We start from the raw sequence: 18,942 nt of genomic DNA, 5'->3' as shown, positions 1-18,942 counted from the left end.
CTAACCCTACCTAAGCCTAACCAGTTCCACTAACCCTAACACTGCTCCCTAACACAAACCGAACACTTATGATGACTCTAATGCTAACTCCTAACACTAACTATAACCTTAATGGTAAGCCTAAACCCTAATACTAACTCTAACCCTAACTTGAAACCTAGTCCTAACACTAAACCTAAACCCTAACCTTAACCTAACCATAACCCTATCACTAACCTAACTTTAACCATAACCCTTCGACCAACCTAACCCAACACTAACCTAACATGAAATCTAACCCTAACCTGACCTCTAAACAGAATCCTAACCCTAACTCTAACCCTAACTCTAGCCTCACCCCTAAACCTAATCTCCTATGCTAAACTTAACCATTTACAATAACATTACTCCCTAAACATGAACCTGAACCCCTATCTCCAACAGAATTCTAAAACCAAACTCTACCCCTAACCCAAACCCAAAAGCCCTAACCTTAATTCTAACCCTAATCAAACCCTGACCCTACCCCTAACTCTAACCCTAACCCTGACTCTAAACATAACCCTAACCCTAGCCCTACCTCCTAAAACTAACCCCTAACCCTAACCACTTCCACTGACACTACTCTCGAACTCCAACACTAATCAAATCCTACCCCTAATACTTGAACACCTAACCCAAACCCCAATGCAAACACATACCCAAACCTCAAACCCTACCTCTCAGACTAATCCCTAGCTCCTAACTCTAGCACTAACCATAACTCTTAACCCTAAAGCCTAACTCTAACACATAACCCTAATCCTAAACCTCATCTAACTCAAACACAGGAATTCTAACCCTAACTCTGACCCCTTGCCCTACGTTTAACCCTATTTCTAACCCTAAATGTAACCCTTCCCCCTAACCCTAGCTCAAACCCCTAACCCCAAAATCTAACCCCACCCCCTAATTCCTAAGCCTAACCCTAACTGTAACTCCTAACACTTACCTTTACCCTAAATCTAACCCTATACCTTAACCCTACCATGTAACCCTAACCTAAACCTCGTATAACCCAAACACAAACTCCTAACCCTAACCCTTAACGCTATACTCTAACCGCTTGCCCAAAGTTTAATCCCAGCTCTAAGACTAACTCTAACCCAAAACCTGACCCATAACCCTCACTCAAAACCTTAACCCCAAACACTAACCCTAACCATGCTCCCTAAGCCTATCCCAAACTCTAACCCTAACTCTAGCCCCTAACCCAAAACCTTATCTAACACTAACCCTCAACCTTATCTAAATGCTAAACCTAAACCTAATCCTAACCCTAACCCTAACTCTCAATCTAACCCTAACTTAACCCTTAAATTAAGCCCTAATTTTTACCCTAACTCTAACCTTTACTGTAAATCGTAACCCTAAGACTAAACCTGAAACCTAATGCTAACTCTAGCCCTGACCAAAGCCCTAACACCAAACCCTAACAATAACCCTAATCTAACCCTAAGCCTAACTATAACCATGACCCTAAATCCTAACTGCTTACTATAGCCCTATCCTTAACTCTAATTCTAACTCTACCTCTAACCACAAAAACAAACCCCTAATACTTATTCTAAACCTAACTCCTAAACCTTAACCCCAACCCTAGCTTGCAAGCCTAATTCTAAACCTCATACTTACTTTAACAATAACCCCTACACCTTAACACTAACCCAAATCCTATCCCTACAACTAAAATTAATTCTTTTCCCTAAGGCTAAGTCTAACCCTACCTCTAATTAGAACTCGACAACTAACCACTAACCCTAACCGCAAACCCTAATCCTAACTATAACCCTAACCCCTAAACCTACCTGTAATCTAAACCTAACCTGAAACCTTACCCAATGCTAACTCTAACTCTACACCCAAACCCCTAACCCTTATCTAAGCCTCACCATACACCTTATCTCAACCTAACACTACTCCTAATCCCTAACTGGTGACTCTAATCCTGACCCTCACCATACACTTTATCTCAACCTAACACTACTCCTAATCCCTAACTGGTAACTCTAATCCTGACCCTGTGCTTTACCCAAAGCCCTATCCCTACATCTGACGAAACACTAGCCCCCTCTGACGCTAATACAAACCTAATCCTAACTCTAACCTGTAGCACTAATTCTCAACCTAACATATCCTCTAACCCTAGCCCCTAACCCTAACACTGAAACCTAACCCTAACCACTAATGCTAACTCTAAACCTAACTAATACACACTAGCCAAGAAACAATCACCAACAAATGATAACCCTAAGCAAAACTCTGATCCTGGTCCTAACCGCTAACCCCAGCTCTACCCCAAATTCCAACCCTTACTCTACCCATCGCTCTAACACTAACTCTTAACCCTAACCACTATTCCAAGCACTACCAGACCCCTAATCCTAACCCCAAACCCAAAATCTAACCATTTCCCTTATCCACAAACCATACCACTAACTACAATGGCAATTCCTCATCCCTAACCCTACCCTAATCCTAACCACTAACTCTAAACCTAAACCATAAACCTACCTCTAACCAAAACCCAACCTGAACTCTGTCCCTACCCCTAACCCTATCTACTTACCATAATACTCTTCACTAACCCCAAGTCTAACCCTAGCACCTAACAGCAAACTCTAATCCTAATCCTAACCCATAAACTTAACTTTAACCCTATCACTAACTCAAACCCTAAACACTAACCCTAAACCCAAGCCCTCATTCTAACCCTTACCCACAATCTGTAACCCTAATGCTAAACCTAATTCTAACCCTGAGCAGCACTCTTAAGTCTCCTCCATCTCCTCTTTTCTTCCTCTTGAGGGGCAGATGGGCCCTGTGTCCAGACAGGTCCTGGGGCCTGACACTTGCACCAGTCCTGATCTTTCGGTGCTGACAGCTGGGTGCCTCCCTGCCACCGCTGGGACCCTTGCCTGCCACCTCCTTCCCGCAGGGGACACTGAGCCCTCCTGTGAGATTCTTCTTCTTCCCTGGGGGCTGGAGACTTGATCCTTGTCCTTCACAGCCAGAGCACAGGGGCTGCTGTCTGCTCCACGGTGCTGCTTACACTGACACTTTCTGGAGGAACCAGGGGTGACCTGGCTGGGCTCCTTCTCGCTGCTGCAGGGAGGAAGGTGGTGTGAAGTGTGGGCAGTGGAACAGGTGGTCACGGGGAGGCTGGGAGCCAAAGGGCTGAGCTGAGGATGAAGCTGAAGGTCGGCTTTTCAGGATTTGGCCAACGGAGAGCAGGTGAGGACAGCCTGCAGAACAGGAAAAGAGGCTGACATGATCTGAAGGCCAGGTCAGGAGCAGGAGCCCCCCTCTTCCTCCACACTCCACAGTGCACAAGCACAGCACCCAACTGCTACCATCTCAGCCAATCCAAGAGAACAGGAGAGGTGGCTGCTGAAATCACTCCCCGGGCCACCTGCCATGTCAGACAGTTGCCTCGTGGACTACTGGCCTTGCTGCCATGCAGGAGCCTGGGAGCGACTGGCACCACTTACCTCGACTTGCCAAAAGGCCAAGGAGTTGGGGCGGGTGGTGTCCATGGGGTAGGTGTGGTTGGCCAATTGTGAATGAGGTGGTGTGCAATGGTCACTTCTGCTCGCCTTCCACAGGATGCTGCGCTGCAGTTATTGACATGAAAAAGAAAAAAACAACAAACTTGGTGATCTAAAGAAAAGAGGTTTCCATGAGCCAAGAGAAGAAAATAAGAAGGTGAGCCCAGAGAAAAAGGAAGGGTAAAGACACAGGAGGGGAGAGGAAAGTGGGGTTGGTCAACAAATCAGAAGTGTTTTCTCTTAGAAGCAGAAACGAAAAAAAGGAAGGAAGGAAATTTAAACAGAAACCCCAGCGCACTGTCCTGAGCCCTGGTTGCACAGCGGCGCCCAGAGGGCCGGTCCCAGCCCCTGCGTGGGGAGGAGGAGACTCTGCAGCCTCCAGCTGGGGAGTCACCTGCTCCCATCGCCCCAGGGGACAGGACACTCAGAGAAGATTGGTGAGGCCACCCCGCTCCAGGGACTGGCACAGCCGCCCCTCTGTCCTGAGCAAGAAGACAGGAGGCGTTTCTCCAGCCTTAATCAGGGATGGGAACAACAGCGGGGACCTGGCCCTGTACCCCAAACCAGAGCAACTGCTGCAGCCCTGGGGCTGAGGGGCTCTCCCTGTCTGCCTCCAGCTTAGCAAGACACCCAGCATCCAGTCTACACTCTCCCCAACACAATCTCCAGCTCAGAAGACACAAGGCACCTGTCGAAGACTCCAGGCAGAAGCTCAGGCTCACTTTTTGGGAGAAAGTACCAGCTTCATGGCTGGTGGCGGTGACATGGTGATGTTCAGCTCCAAGCAGCACTGGCCAACAGGGAGGATTTCAATGTTGCCAGTTTGGAGTCTTTGGGTGCAGCCATCTTGGTGCTGGAGATAGTAGGGAGGTCCATGCCACAGTCCATTTCCTGAGAGGTGCAGAAGCTGCTGGTTCCACCCTGGGCCTTCTGGGACGCTTTGGGCAGATCCCCGCTGTGCCGTGCACTGGGCTGGCAGCACTGCTGCTGCAGGAGTCCCTCTCCAGGGTCTCAGCATTCTCCCCACTGCCCCTGGGCTCCTGGCTGGGGATGGGCTCCAGCAGCAGCTTGGGTGAGGCAGGTGGCTGCTTGCTCTCCCAGGAGCTCTGCCAGGACAGCTCTGCTTTGGCCCCACTTGTGCTGCTGGTGTTGCAGGAGCTCTGAACTGTTCTGGGCACAGGAGGCAGCTGCAGGAGGGCGAGCAGCTTTTTGGGCCTCCAGGCGGAATCACTGTGCCAAGGACACAGGGTGATACTGCAGTCCCATCCCCTCCAAGCTCACACAGCAACTCTTAACTGAGCAGGATCCTTCCTGCAAGTCATCCCCCTCACCCCTGTCCATTGGGTGCAGTGCCTGCCTCCCTGCCAAGCTGCAGCACACCTGCCCTCGCAGAGCAGGCAGAGGGGCAGCAGCTCCCTGCAGCTCTGGCCCAGAACAGCCTTCAGGACTCACCTGGCCTGTCACTGGTGAAGACATGGGGCTGTTGGTCACAGCTTTTTTCACCTGATCAGAGACGCTGGCCCCAAGAGATAAAACAGAGCATGAGCACAGGGCCACAGACTGCACCAAAGCCCTGAGCCTGACCCCAGCCAGGCACTGGCCAGCATGCCATGAGGGACGGCTGTACTGTCCCCAGTCCCGTGGAGCCTCAATGGAGGAGTCGTGGCTCATGCTCAGGCAACAGGCTCTGCTCTGCCAGACAGAGGCAGCACAACAACAGAAGCTGCTTCCCTCTTGCCTGCACCCTGCCTGACACTGGCAGTTCAGCAGCCTCGAGAGCAGTAACGGTGCAGCTGCAGGAACATCCCCTGTGAGAGCACAGCTCCCCCCACCCACACCCTGCCCCACTACCTGATCTCCAGCACCAGGTCCAGGAAAGGGTCAGAGGTCTCCCAGATGCTCTTGCACGCTGAGAACTTCACTGCAAAAGCAAGAGCAGTAAGCACACCCTGGCACAACACCTGCACCAACACCACCCCAGCACAGCACAGGCAGCTGCCGTCTTCCCCCTCTCCAGCTTTGGGCTCTGGGCACCAGGATTCACAGCGTGCAATTCCACTGTGTGCTGGGACAGCAAGTGCTGGTACATAACTGCCAACATGGGCTCCTCAGCTGGGGGCAAAGAGCTGGGGGCCCCCAGCCAACAGCTTTTTTCATCACTACAACACACGCCACAACCCACAGGAACCACAAGACTGACCAGCTGCACCTCTGGGTAAGTTACACACACTCGGCAGTTTTCCCAAAAGATTTTTACTGCAAGGCTCTCAGGGAAACCGCTGCCCTGAGAGTCACAGGCCCAGGACCTGGCAGCCAGTGCTCACCACAGGACCACAGGGATCCGCCAAAGATCTGGTGAACCAGCATGGTGGCCTGGGTCTGGTGATCCAACCTGGAGACAGCAGCACCAGAGCTCACACTGCCCCTCCGCAATGGCCACCCCTGTCACCCACCGCTGAGATGGAGCAGTTGGCAAAGAGCTTTGCAAGGCAGAGCCCTCTGGGGCACAGCACTGAGCCGGACCCACTTCCCCTCTGCGTGACCGAGCGTCAGCCAAGAAAGTAGCAAGCTAAATTTCACAGGAACAGAAAACGAACATGTAAACGCTCATTTGGTCCAAGGTCGTACCTGTGGGATCACCCCGAGGCTCACAGACAGACTCAAGTCAAGAAGTCAAGTAGCCGCTGCCTACAGGGACGGCTGGAAACAAGGAGAAAGGAAAAGCGTTTCCATTTCATATTGTGATCTACCTTGTCCTCAGTGACCTGCAGTGCCTGGACGGGGGTCAGGCAACAACATGGGACCCAGACGCATGCTGAAATTTCCAAAGCTGCGGAGGGGCTGCAGATCCCTTGGCTGGGACCTGGCAGCTTCCAAACTACTGTGTCCAGGCCACATGCAACACCCCTCAAGGACCAGATGGACAAACATGGGGGCTCTCAGGGCCTTCTGACCAGGAAACCTCTCACACACACAAAACGAAACCCACACAAGGTGGGAGCATGGAGCACCAGGGCAAAAAATGATCATCCATGTTTCTTCTAGCAAAGAGCCTGCTGGCTACTGCAAGGGGCAACTATTGCAGGAAAATGTTAACAAATAATAAACCAAATATTAACAAATGCAAAAGGCCAGTGACCAATGAAGACTGAACACTTACCCCTGGGATTGCCCCCAGGCTCAGGAACAGGATTACACCAAGAGGCTTGATCACCATGGACTGCAGGAACCAAACAGGGAGTCAAACACGGGTGAGGAGCTTCCATGGCAGGTTGTGATCTCCTTCTTCCTCAGTCACCTGCAGTGATGGGAGGGGGTGCGGTAATGACACAGGACACATACAAAGGTGTACGTTCCACAGCTAGAAATGGAACATGGGTGACCTTTTTGCTGAGACCTAGCAGGTTTGCAGGCAAATGAATATGCATTACTTGTCTGTGTAACACCACCAAGGCACAAAAAGCTTTTGGAAAGCCTCTGAGATTATCGTGAGTACAATCACACATGAATAACCTATTAAAACGTGAGTGTTTATTCCTTCAAGCAGACAGACAGTGACAGCTTACCTCTGGGACAGCCCAAGGCTCATAACCAGGATCCAGCTGAGAAGCTCGATCAGCTCTGCCAATGCCATGCCCTGGAGTCATCACAGATCAGAGAGGTTTCCAGGCTCACAGAGCAATACTCCTGCATTTCGGGTAAAAGAGGACATAAAGAAGAGAGAAAAAAAAAATCTAAACAAAATACAACATATTTAGGACATCAATGCCCATATATTGTAGAGAAATAGCCATATTTTGGGAAAAACTGGGAAAATGACTAAATATTTCAAATATTTGGGGGCTAAATTGGCCAATACAGGCAAAAGTATCTGAGTATTTGGGCAAAAAGTGGCCAAAAGAGGCAAAAACCTCCACATTTGGGAGCAAAACTGCTGGCAAAGGTGAAAACATCCCGTATTTCGATGACAGCGCCTCCATTAGGGGAAAAAATGGGCAAAGGTACCTGAGTATATCGGGTAAAAGGAGCCAGAAAAACCAAAGCAACACTAGATTTGGATCAAAACTGGCCAAAAAGGGGTATAACATCCCCAGATTTGGGGTGAAATTGGACCAGAAAGTCAAAGTATGCCCAGATTTGGGTAAAAAGTGGCCAAAAGCGGCTCAAACATGACCAGATTTGGGTATAAACTGGACTGCAAAGCCAAAGAACTCCCAGATCTAGGCAGAAACGACCCCAAAGGGCACAAATGTGCCCAGATTGAGCTCAAAACTGGCCCAAAGGGCCAAAGCAATCCCAGCTTTGATTTGCAACAGGCCCAAAGGCTCAAAGCGTGCCCTGGGATGGGGCCGTGTGGCACGAGGCTGGGGGGCAGGGAGGGCCCCACAGGGACTCAGTGCTGGTTTCTGCCCCTGGGCCACCACTCCCAGCCCCTGCTTGCCCAGAACTTGCCCCTGAAGCAGCCGCAGCCCCTCTCCCCTCCCTGCGGGGCGTCTGCCCCCTGCCCACACCCTGGTGCTGCCTGGCTCGCCCTGCCCGGCCCAGCCCGGCTGCTCTCCCGGCCCCGGCCCCAGCCCTGGCCCCACTGCTGCCCTGCTGAGCTGCTGGGGCTGGTGCTGCCCCTGCCCGCCCACCTGCTCCCTGCGCTCGGCTGGAGCAGCCTGGGCGTCCCGGGCTGGCAGGGACACCAGGAGGAGGAGGAGGGTGAGGACCATGGCCCCACGCTCGCACCATGATGCTGCTGCTGCCAAGACACAGCACAGCACGTCACCGTGGGGCTGTGACCTCATAGCCACATTGGAATCACCACATCTACACACTACTGCATGGCCTTGTGCTACACGAGCATGGAAGGAACAGAAGTGGAGAAGGGTGCACCTCTTTGGGAGGCAGCGCTGCCTATGGGAGTGCACAGGCTCTCACTTCTTGCTTCCCAGAAATCAATCAATCAATCAATACCAAAAGCTCCATATTAAGAGTAAATTAGGAAAAAAAAGCCAACTTCAAGGGTCTTTACTTGTAACTATTTTTGTCAGGCAGCTCTCTAGGAAGAAACGAGCTTTTCCTGCTAGTTTTACCACAGCTTCAATGCCTTTAAAGCCACCACTTCTTCCCTCTGCTGCTCCAACACAGCCTCACAGCCCAGCAAAGTCATAGTGCAGCAGAAACCTTCACCATACAAAGAGGGAGAGTCAGGAATACGTTACTCTCAAAAGCAGACACTGTCAACCACTCTTGCTCTTGCTTACCAAATTCAGACAGTGTTAGAAAACAACAACAAAGAAGCGAGATTCTTATTTTATGGACCCCATTATATCGACCATTCAACATCAAGTCCAACCAGAGTGTGAACCCCTGAATAAGAAATATCATCTTAAAATTTCTAGGAAAATTACGGGCTTTGAAGTGGCAAGACCATGAAATGTTCATAAAAGCACTGCCATGCAAGTCCACAGCCCTGATCACAGACCACCTGCCCTGGTACCTAAGGCAGTGATGTTCTCAGCTGATTCGCAGCCACTGACATCTGGAAAACAGCACAAAGTCTCATGTTCTTCAGTGCCAAACATGTAGTTTGGAACTGAAACAGGCAAGAAAACCATATACAGTCAGTCTGGTTTCATTCGAGGCCATCAGGACAAGTTCAGTTCACATTCACCAGGAACTACAGCAGGTCCCACCCGTCCCTGCAGACCCCAACACCATCCTGTGCAGGGTCCCGAGGAGCAGTAAGCACAGAACAAGAAACCTCCCTTCCAAAGAAGCCCCACAGCCGCTCTTCCAACAAGCTGCATAAGCAGCAGCTGAGAACAACCTCTGCTGTCGCTGCACCCAGCTCTGCTGTCTGCAGAAGGAGACCAGCTCCTAAATGATCCCCAGCCCTACAGACACAGATCTTCCCCAGGGCAGGGATGAGGAAACACCAGAGTGCACGGACACCTGGTCATTCAGTTGAAGGTGGGGAGAAGGACAGAGGACTAGAGAGAGACAAATGAGACAAGAGAGAAGACAGAGGAGCCCAGAGAGAAAGAAACACACAGGGACAAGGATGGAGAGATGGAGAGATCAAGGCAGAAAGGGACAAGGAGCTGATGAGACAGGGAGGAAGAAACAGCAGGGCTGAGGAGCAGGACAGAGGGATGGGGAGGGGGGAGGAGGAGAAGCAGGAAGGGGGTAGAGAAAGACAGGGAGGGGATGTACAGATGGAGAGACAAAAGAAAGACTGAGAAATAAAGCAAAGTTCGGATCAAAATGAAGAGACTGGAAAGGGGACACATGCAGCAATGAGCTGGAGGAAGAGGAAAAGAGGGCTGAGGAGCAGGAAAGAGGAAGAGAAGACAAAGAAAAGGCAGAGCCAGCTGGACAGGGGAGATACAGTGAGAAAGGATGGGACTGGGAACAGGAAAGGAAGACAGAAAGAAAACCAGGACAGAAAGATATCAAGAAGGAAAAGGGGCAGTAATCTGGACAGAGATGGAGAAAGAAGAACAGGGAAAGGGAAGACAGGCAGAAAGACAGAGAGGGAGCAGGAGAGAGAAAGAACAATAAGGGTTGGGGGCAGGATAGAGATTGGGGAAAAAATCCTGGGGTGGGCAGCAAGATGGAGAGGGAGTGAAAAAGAAGAGGGGCAGGAACAGGCACAGGGAGCAGGACAGAGGGATACAGTGAGAAATGATGGGGCAGGGAGCAGGACAGAGGGACACAGTGAGAAATGATGGGGCACGGAGCAGGACAGAGGGATACAGTGAGAAATGATGGGGCACGGAGCAGGACAGAGGGATACAGTGAGAAATGATGGGGCAGGGAGCAGGACAGAGGGATACAGTGAGAAATGATGGGGCAGGGAGCAGGACAGAGGGATACAGTGAGAAATGATGGGGCACGGAGCAGGACAGAGGGATACAGTGAGCAATGATGGGGCACGGAGCAGGACAGAGGGATACAGTGAGAAATGATGGGGCACGGAGCAGGACAGAGGGATACAGTGAGAAATGATGGGGCACGGAGCAGGACAGAGGGATACAGTGAGAAATGATGGGGCACGGAGCAGGACAGAGGGATACAGTGAGAAATGATGGGGCATGGAGCAGGACAGAGGGATACAGTGAGAAATGATGGGGCACGGAGCAGGACAGAGGGATACAGTGAGAAATGATGGGGCACGGAGCAGGACAGAGGGATACAGTGAGAAATGATGGGGCACGGAGCAGGACAGAGGGATACAGTGAGAAATGATGGGGCACGGAGCAGGACAGAGGGATACAGTGAGAAATGATGGGGCACGGAGCAGGACAGAGGGATACAGTGAGAAATGATGGGGCACGGAGCAGGACAGAGGGATACAGTGAGAAATGATGGGGCAGGGAGCAGGACAGAGGGATACAGTGAGAAATGATGGGGCACGGAGCAGGACAGAGGGATACAGTGAGAAATGATGGGGCACGGAGCAGGACAGAGGGATACAGTGAGAAATGATGGGGCACGGAGCAGGACAGAGCGACAGACCAGAATGACGACAAAGAGAAACCAGGGATGGTGAGAACACAGAGGGGTGGAGACGGAGAGGGAGATACGAGAAACCCTGCACAGAGATTCAGAAGGGTGGAGGAATAGGGGAGGAAGCAGCAGAGGGACAGAGGGAGAAGAGATGAAGAGGAAGAAGGGCACAGCAGGAAAGAGGAGGGAGCAGGGAGGCACTGGCACACAAAACAGGGTGAAATGTCCCCAAGGGCCCAGGACTCACCGCAGTTCCTGCTCTCTGCACTGCCAGGCAAGCTGTGGAGTTCAGGCACTTCTGTCTGTCTGTCTTCTCCTCCCCTCCTATTCTGTAGCTCCAGTCGCTCGCCCATCCTGCACCTAAGAGAACACATCGGTGTTCTACAGCTCTTACAGCACGAGGCTTCCCGGATACACCCCACACACACACACTCTACAGCCGTACAGTAATTTTCCTCACTGACACGGACCCTGCGGGGCACGTTTGTGATCTGCTCTGCTGAGGCTGCTCACAGGGACTCTTCCTCACCAGAGGGGCAGCTGTCTCTGTGCAGCTGCAGCAGCAGCTGTGGGGATCCCCTGCACTTCACCCTCCAGCTGCTTCCCCTTCTCCTGCTCTCTCCAGCTCCAGCCCCAGCAGCTCCTCTCCAGCAAGTGCCCCCTGCCCCCTCCCCCGCCCAGGAGAACAAGGCCAGAGCAGCCCACGCTCACCTGAGCCAGAGGCAGCAACAACAGCCCCAGGGCCCCAGAGGGAGGAAAAAGGGCCCCAGGGCTGGGCCGGGGCTGCTCAGCCTTGGGGCAGCTCCACGGCCCCCACGGCAAAACTCACCCTGGCCGCCCGCACAGCAACTACCTGGGCTGCGCCACCATTGGTCAGGAGGGCTGTCAGTCTCCTCCCTTGAGCTGATCCTGCAGCTGATTGGCTGCCTGGGCTGTGACTCTCCCCTGGTTTGGGGCCCACCCTGCCCTGAGGCGATGCTGTCTCTGATTGGCTGCCTGAGGGGTCACTCCCTCCATAGTGTCTGCCTTCCCTGAGGCACTGTTTCCTCTGATTGGCTGTCTGGGATTTCCCACTTGCTCTCCCCACCAAATGATTGGTCAGACCGTTTGTCAATCATCCATGTGCCGCACTCCCACCAGGTGTGATTGTTGCGCCAGCACAGCCTGCCCCTGATCACTGCCCAGTTTGTCCCACTGTCGCCAACTGTCCTGCAGGTCTCAAAGCTTGATTGGCTGCTTACATTTCAATCACATGACTTGCCCTGCCTCCTCAAATGTGATTGGCTGCATTTCATCCACTGACTGGCCACAGACTTCCGGGCGGTTGTTGCCGGGCAGCGAGCTCCACCTGAAAATGAGGCTGTGGGCCCTGAGCAAAGGCCATGGGTGATGAAAGACAGGTGGGGACCCTAAACATGAGGATTTGGCCCCAGGAAGGAGGCTCTGGGCACTCAGAAGGACGGGCAGATGCTACAGGTGGCGCTTTGGGCCTGAACACGAGGGCACCCTCTTGGTTCCCGCCCGAGCTGGGTTTGGTGCCCGTGACCCCACGTTCCAGTGTCTGCTGTGCTGTCTGACCGCAGGGGCCTCTTGTCCTGCCAAACTTCTGCTGCAAATCCTGCTGTAGGAAACAATCGCCTCGCCAACAGAACAGCCCGGGCAGCATCTCAGCAAAGCGTATTTTATAAACCATTTGGCAAGACCAGGTGTTCTACCCAAAGACAGGCACAGGGAATAGGACAAAACCCCCCGCTTACATACCCACCGATCCAGCTGCACATCCCTCCCCTGCTCCCCGTCGGCTGGTTCTGCAGGGTTACAGACTACCCACTGCTTGCCTCAGTCTACCTGTCTCATTCATCTAACTCTAACAACCCTCTAACCTTACTGATTTATTCAAAATATGGATTCCTGGCTCTTTGGTTACCCTTCCCCCTAGATTAACTTTTAAAATACAGTAATCAGTTTGGATTCTGGGATTATTTCAAATGGACTTTGTTTTACGTTACGGATTCGTAGGCTGATGTCTCTGAGTCCTTCCCCTGCTGGGGTCAGGTGCCAGATCAGTTCCAAAAACAACATTCCCCCTTCCAATGGCTCCTTACAACTCCACATTGAAACAGAAGGGACGGCAAGATGGGCACACACAACACACAGCTCCCAAAACCCACCACAGAGACTTCTCAGAATGGGGATTTCTCCAATTGCCTCAAAACCCACAGAGAAGCAAACGCCCCATAAATGAGACACACGAGGCCACCAAGAGTTTGTTTTTAACTGTGTCTTTGGCTTTTCTGCCCGCTGGTGCCCAGTGAGTGTTTCTGAGCACGATCCCGCCGTGGCGCGCAGGTTCAGCTCTTCCTCCAGGGCCTGTGGGCAGGCGGGCCGGCGGCAGAGCTGCCCGTGGCTCTGGAAGGGCTCTCTGAGCTCTTCCTGCCACAGGCAGCACTGGCTGCTGGTGCCCTTGGGGCAGCTCGGTCCCTGCTGGGGCAGCTTTGCTGCTTCCTGGACTCTTCCTCCTCCTCTTCCTCCTCTCCGGCATCACAGGCGTCAGATGCTGTGTCCTCCCTCATCCAGGCTGCAATCTGCCCCCGTCACCACCGACCGCTTTCCTCATCTGCATCTCCAGGGCACTGAAGCCTTCCTGCTCCTCCTCCTCCTCTGTGCTGAGGGGTCACAGTCCGTGATCTCCACAAATTGCCTGTGGAGATCATAGCGGCGCCGCGGGGATCTGCTCCGCTCCCTCTGCCTCAGCTGGGTCTGCCCCCGAGCAGCTGTGGGTGCAGAACGACACCGGGAGTTGCCGCTGGAGGGCCCTGGAGCTGCATCATGCCTTAGGGCTCGGTCACACCGTGGAGGACTTGTTCTCCAGCTCCTCGTCCTCCTTGCTGAGCGATGCTGGTCTGTGATCTCCAGAAACCGGCTGCGGAGATCATAGTCCCACCGCGGGGATCTGCTCCGATCTCTCCGCCTTGGCCGGGCTTGCCCCTGAGCAGCTCTGGTGGCAGGAAGAGACTGGGAGCTGCTGGTGGAGGGCACTGGAGGTGCTGGTGCAGGCTGGGCGCTGCCATCGGAGGGTCTTGGAGCTGCCTCGTCCCTGTGAGTGGGATCACAGCTCAGGGGACTGGTTCTCCCCCTCCTCCTGTCTGAGTGTTCGTAGTCCCCGGTCTCCACAACCCAGCTGCGGAGATCCTTGCCCCAGTGCGGGGATCTGCTCCTGGGCCTCTCCCTGGCACCGTTCTCCTGGCAGTGGGCAGAAGGGCTGAATCCCCGCTCCTCTTTGCTGCTGTCCTCTCGTGCAGAGTGGAGCACACGCTCACGGGGGTGACAGCGCAGTGGGCACGCAGCTTTCCTTCTGAACACCAGCCTGAGAAAGCCGTGGAAGAAGTGACGCAAGCAGGAGCCCACGGAGGAGCTGCTGTTGATCCTGGCTGGCCAGACGGGGCACGGCCAGCCTGCAGCTGCCTCCTGCGCTCTTGCCCGGCTTTGCTGGCTGGTGATGGTTGGTGCGGATGAGCTGCTGTCCTCTGGAGAGTCCTCCATGCCCCCCACCATGTCCTGCAAAGAGAGCTGTGAGAAGCTCCTGCCCTTTCCTCCTGACCGGACCCACCAGTGGAGAACCCCCAGAAGCTGTGAGGGGACAGCTAAGGGCCTCTCAAAGGCTCCTGGAGGCTGCAGAGGGGCCAGGGAGGACAAATGGGATGGATCCAGGTGGATGCTGGGCGTGGGAGCCGTGCTGCAACTGTGCAGAAAGCTGCCGCGTGGGAGGGAAAAGAGAGCGCTGCCAAGATTCCCAAAAGAAACCCACTGTCCATCTGGTGCCCTGACCACCTCCTCACAGCCGCCTTAGTCCTATGGGGCAGATGCTGTGTTCCCACAGAACGCACCTGCTTGCTGCCGGCCGCCCACTGACTGAGGAGGGAACGGGCTTCTGGTGGTGCTGGTGAGGAAGAAGCCCTTTGTCCAACTTCCAAATCAGAGCACCTGGGGAAAAAAAGAGGGATCTTTGTTGAGGGCTGTTCTTGCAGCCTCCTCTGAGTTCCGGCATTTTCTTGGAACAGTTTATATGACAGGAAGAAGATGCAACTAAGACCACAAATGGGAAATGTGGTTGGGCTGAACAATGCAGGTGGTAATTGTCTGCTATGACAGAAACGCTCAGGAGGATGAGAAGAAAAATAGCAAAGCCAGGAAAAGGAAATGTGTTCTGAACACAGTTTAAACTTGTGATTACCTGATGTAAAACAGTAAATAGGCTTGCTGCCTGAGGACTGTGTCACTGTTGCAAAGATTCACAGTCTCATCATTCATGTGGTACCACAGTCCATCACTGGCCTGCAAAGAAAAGCGTCGATATCTGGAGATGAATGGCACGGCTTCTCCACAAAACACAGGCCAAAAACTGCCAAACCAGAAGTGTTCAAAACATATGCATTCCAGCCCCTGAGGAAACCTTCTCCCCTCAAATCCTTGGCTGTCAGTAACACGGCCAGGAAAGTCAGTTTTCCCCAGGATACATTTTTCCTTTGTTCAGAAGGAAGTCACTTTTCACCTTTATGTAGCAGAAGTAGTGTCCTGCACGGCAGCTGTCACCTTCATGCACCAGGACGGCATATAATGAGTAGAGGAGCGGTTCTCCGGCTGCCTGAGACATGTACGGGCGAAGATCCAGGTACTGTGGGTACTCCACAACCTACGGAGAGACCAGGAGGGCTCAGCAATGACCCTGGAACACTTCAGGACACAGCAATATGTCATGAGTTGGGTGGCAGGAAACTCATCTGGACCAAAGCAGCTCTGTGGGAGCAGAGGACACATTTGTCTTCCCACAGGAACTGTCCCCAGAAGGGAACATGAAAATCTCAACATGAGCAGCTTGCGACAGAGCGTCCAGCTTTGGGAAACCCGCTCCAGGAAGAGCACGTTGCACTCCAGTTGTGCACACACCTTGCTGATCTTGTCGCCGGTGAAGGCTTCAAACCTCTTCAGACACACCGTGAGAACCTTGGGCGCGCCATGGACTGTGAACCTCTTGGAGGCGGCAGTCGTCTTGTCACACCTTGAAAGCCAGGACAGAGCCAAGGGCTGAAACACACCATTTTTTCCCCCAAAGGCCAGACAGCCTTTCCTGTCTCACACATCCCTGTGCTCTTTTAAGGCTATTCAGTACCATAATGCCATGTTTAAAAACCTGTGTCTCATTACTGTGCCTTAATCCAATGTGAAAAGCTGACTTCTGCTCAATGACACCTTCGCACAGGATCCAGTATGAATACATCATCAATAATAGCCTTACTTGCTACATTTAAAGCAGTTTTCACCATCCAGGTGCTCAGGTTTCACAAAGTCTTCCAGAGCTGCGGTGACAGATGTGGCTGCCTGGAGGAGTGAGAAGGGAGAGCCCTGAGCTCTGGGAAATTCCCACACCCAAACAGTTACGAGGAGTTTACGCAAAAAAAACAGCTTGATGACGCTGAGGACACCCACTGTGAACCCGCAAGCAGTGCCCAGGAGGCAGAAAGAGGGTGTGATGCTGAACATCTCCCTCATTTCTCAGGGATTCCTAGGGTTCTCCACCTCTTTGTGGCACTGCACAGTTCAGCTACGATGGTATGGGTGTCACCAGTGATGGAAACAACACCCCCACGAGCCTGGGAGCCAGACGGGTGTTGAGGGAGGGCAAGGGAAGAAGGAGAAGGGTACGTCACAGTGCAGAGAGGGGCACGTGTGCCTGTCCAGCTGAAACCAGCACCATGACCCCTGCCATGGCCTCTGCAGAACACAGTCCATTCCACCTCCTGCCCACCACCAACCTCTCTTGTCAGATACAGTCTTAAGCCAACTGTGTGGAATCTGGAAAGCTACAGGGGCCTTGGGACATCTTGAAGCACAATTACAAACTCTCTTACTTTGATATCCAGAGGAACATCCAGGAAGGCCTCGTAGGAATCGGACACCGCTTGGCAGCTCCAGCATGTGACTGGAAGGCAGATGGAAATGCTCAGCAACAGGGGAAGTCGACTGACTGTGCCGGGTTACCCTCTTCACACCCACTGCACCAATCACACCATCGGCTGTTGTCGCAGGCAGACAGGAGGGCACAGACAATTCCAAGGAGAGCAATAGCTGTGGAAAAGTACCTCTGGATCTCAGAAAGCCCCCAAAGATCTGATGGACGATGGTAGTGGCTTGAGAGGAGATGTCCAAGCTGCAAACCAACGGGAAGGTGGAGTTATCTCCTCCCAGAGTCTGGCTTTGTCTGAAAGCCCTGGGCATAGTTCTCCTTGAGGGGAGGACATCAAGGACTCCAAAGGGCTTGGGAACAAAGGGCTTGGGCAATTTGCTTGCTTACTCTCTGTTTCCTCTCAGACAAGCTCTCTGCATGGCATCCACGATGCAGCGTAAGAACTCGTGGGCATCCTCCTGCCTGCCATGCTCGAAATTTTCTCCTATTTCTAAGAAAGAAGAAGTTACTAGTTCTCTCCTACAAGAATGGCATCAATCATGTCACAGCACCTGCACGGACTCACGTGTGAGAACATCGACGACAGCCCAAGGCTCGATGGCACTGGCTGAGGAATGCAGGACCTGTTGAACGTGCTCTTCCATCCTGCACATCACGCAGAAGATTTTCCGGTGACCTGGAGAGGGAGGGAGGAATGGGAGAGGGAAGCTCCTGAGGTTTGTAAAATATCCACAGCGATGGGAAACCTAATGGAGGTCTTGCAGTTTAAGAATTCTCCATTCCTCCCAAGGTGCCCAAGTCCCAACAAGCCCGGGACATTTTAATGCACAGAAAACTTTCTTCAGAGGGATGCTGAACTGACGGAAGCTTTCTGTGCAATAAGCAAAGGAGTTTAACTTGCAGGAACAGGGACCAAGAGCCTGGGATAGAAAGAGGTGCCTTTCTGAAGATGAACACATCCAGATACAACAAGCTGCTTCTAGGCTTGAGTGTTCCGAGAACACCAACTCAGGGAGCTGACAAAGGAGGGCCACTTTTCTCCTAGATCGGCTTCCAGATTCTGGAAGCCCTTGGGCCCTGCTCAACAGATGTGCAAGGAATGTTGCCAAAAGTACTCACAGGCCCGGCTGTGCTCCCCAGAGAGCAGGTAGTTGGCCAGAGGCGGGGTGTAGGTCAGGCACTGCAGGACAGAGTTGAGCCAGCACGTGTTGCCCAGGTTGTGCAGTCCTGCTCCAGCTCTCTGGCTGTGCTGCCAGGCCATGCAAATCTTCTCTGGGGGAAAGAGGATCCTCTGCGGCGGAGCCATTCCCTCAGCAACGACTGCCAAGAAACCACATTGGAAGAGAGATGAGTCCATGTTCTTGCACAGAAGCAGATTTAAAAGTTGAGTTCTGTACAGGAGCACCCAGGAAAACAAGCTCTAACCTCCCACACACAAACACTGGGGGAAGCCTAACACTGCTCTTGAAAGTTCCTGGTCAAGGAGCAGTTTTGGAAAACAGCATGTTCCCCTGCTCACTTTGCCAAAAGTGCAACAACTCTACACTCTGACTTCTGTGCCCTGAGCAACCTTCCTTTCCCTCTGGAGTCTTGACCTGGATCATCCCCCGGCACAGTCTCCCCGTGCGTGTCAGGGCTGGAGGGTGCCCGGCAGACGGGCTGCGATGCTGGAGCCAGGCAGGACGGGGAAAGCCCCCAGTGCAGCGGGTGAGGAACTCGCTTCAGACGGGCAGGAAAGGTCCCCGTCCCGCAGCACGGCTGCCTCCTGCCCACCCAGCTGCCTCTCGCTGCCCGTGCCCTGCAGCAGGAGCTGGGTCCCCTCTGCCCGCAGAGGCTGTGCTGGGGCCGGCTCCCAGCTCCGAGCAGCCCTGGGCTTCAGGCAGCATCATGGCCAACACCTGTGGAACCCCCCTG

The 18,942-nt window shown here is 53.1% G+C and overlaps 1 protein-coding gene across 1 annotated transcript; it reads right to left on the bottom strand.

Annotated features, from left to right (window-relative positions):
• Positions 1-4,284: 4,284 nt before the first annotated feature.
• On the bottom strand, positions 4,285-18,334 carry LOC309451870 (ubiquitin carboxyl-terminal hydrolase 42-like; the record flags this gene model as incomplete). The annotated part of the gene is made up of 15 exons (XM_082076577.1): positions 4,285-4,356; positions 5,019-5,082; positions 5,418-5,487; positions 5,891-5,958; positions 7,133-7,203; positions 14,951-15,047; positions 15,298-15,398; positions 15,616-15,756; positions 16,011-16,122; positions 16,360-16,442; positions 16,973-17,043; positions 17,204-17,271; positions 17,416-17,518; positions 17,594-17,704; positions 18,148-18,334. 15 exons carry the CDS (start codon positions 18,332-18,334, stop codon positions 4,285-4,287), a joined length of 1,419 nt encoding a protein of 472 aa, XP_081932703.1.
• Positions 18,335-18,942: the final 608 nt, after the last annotated feature.

This window comes from Streptopelia decaocto, assembly GCF_964273445.1.
Source record: "Streptopelia decaocto genome assembly, contig: HAP1_SCAFFOLD_149, whole genome shotgun sequence".
In the NCBI taxonomy this organism is placed as follows: domain Eukaryota; kingdom Metazoa; phylum Chordata; class Aves; order Columbiformes; family Columbidae; genus Streptopelia; species Streptopelia decaocto.
This window is presented reverse-complemented; position numbering and strand designations above follow the sequence as displayed.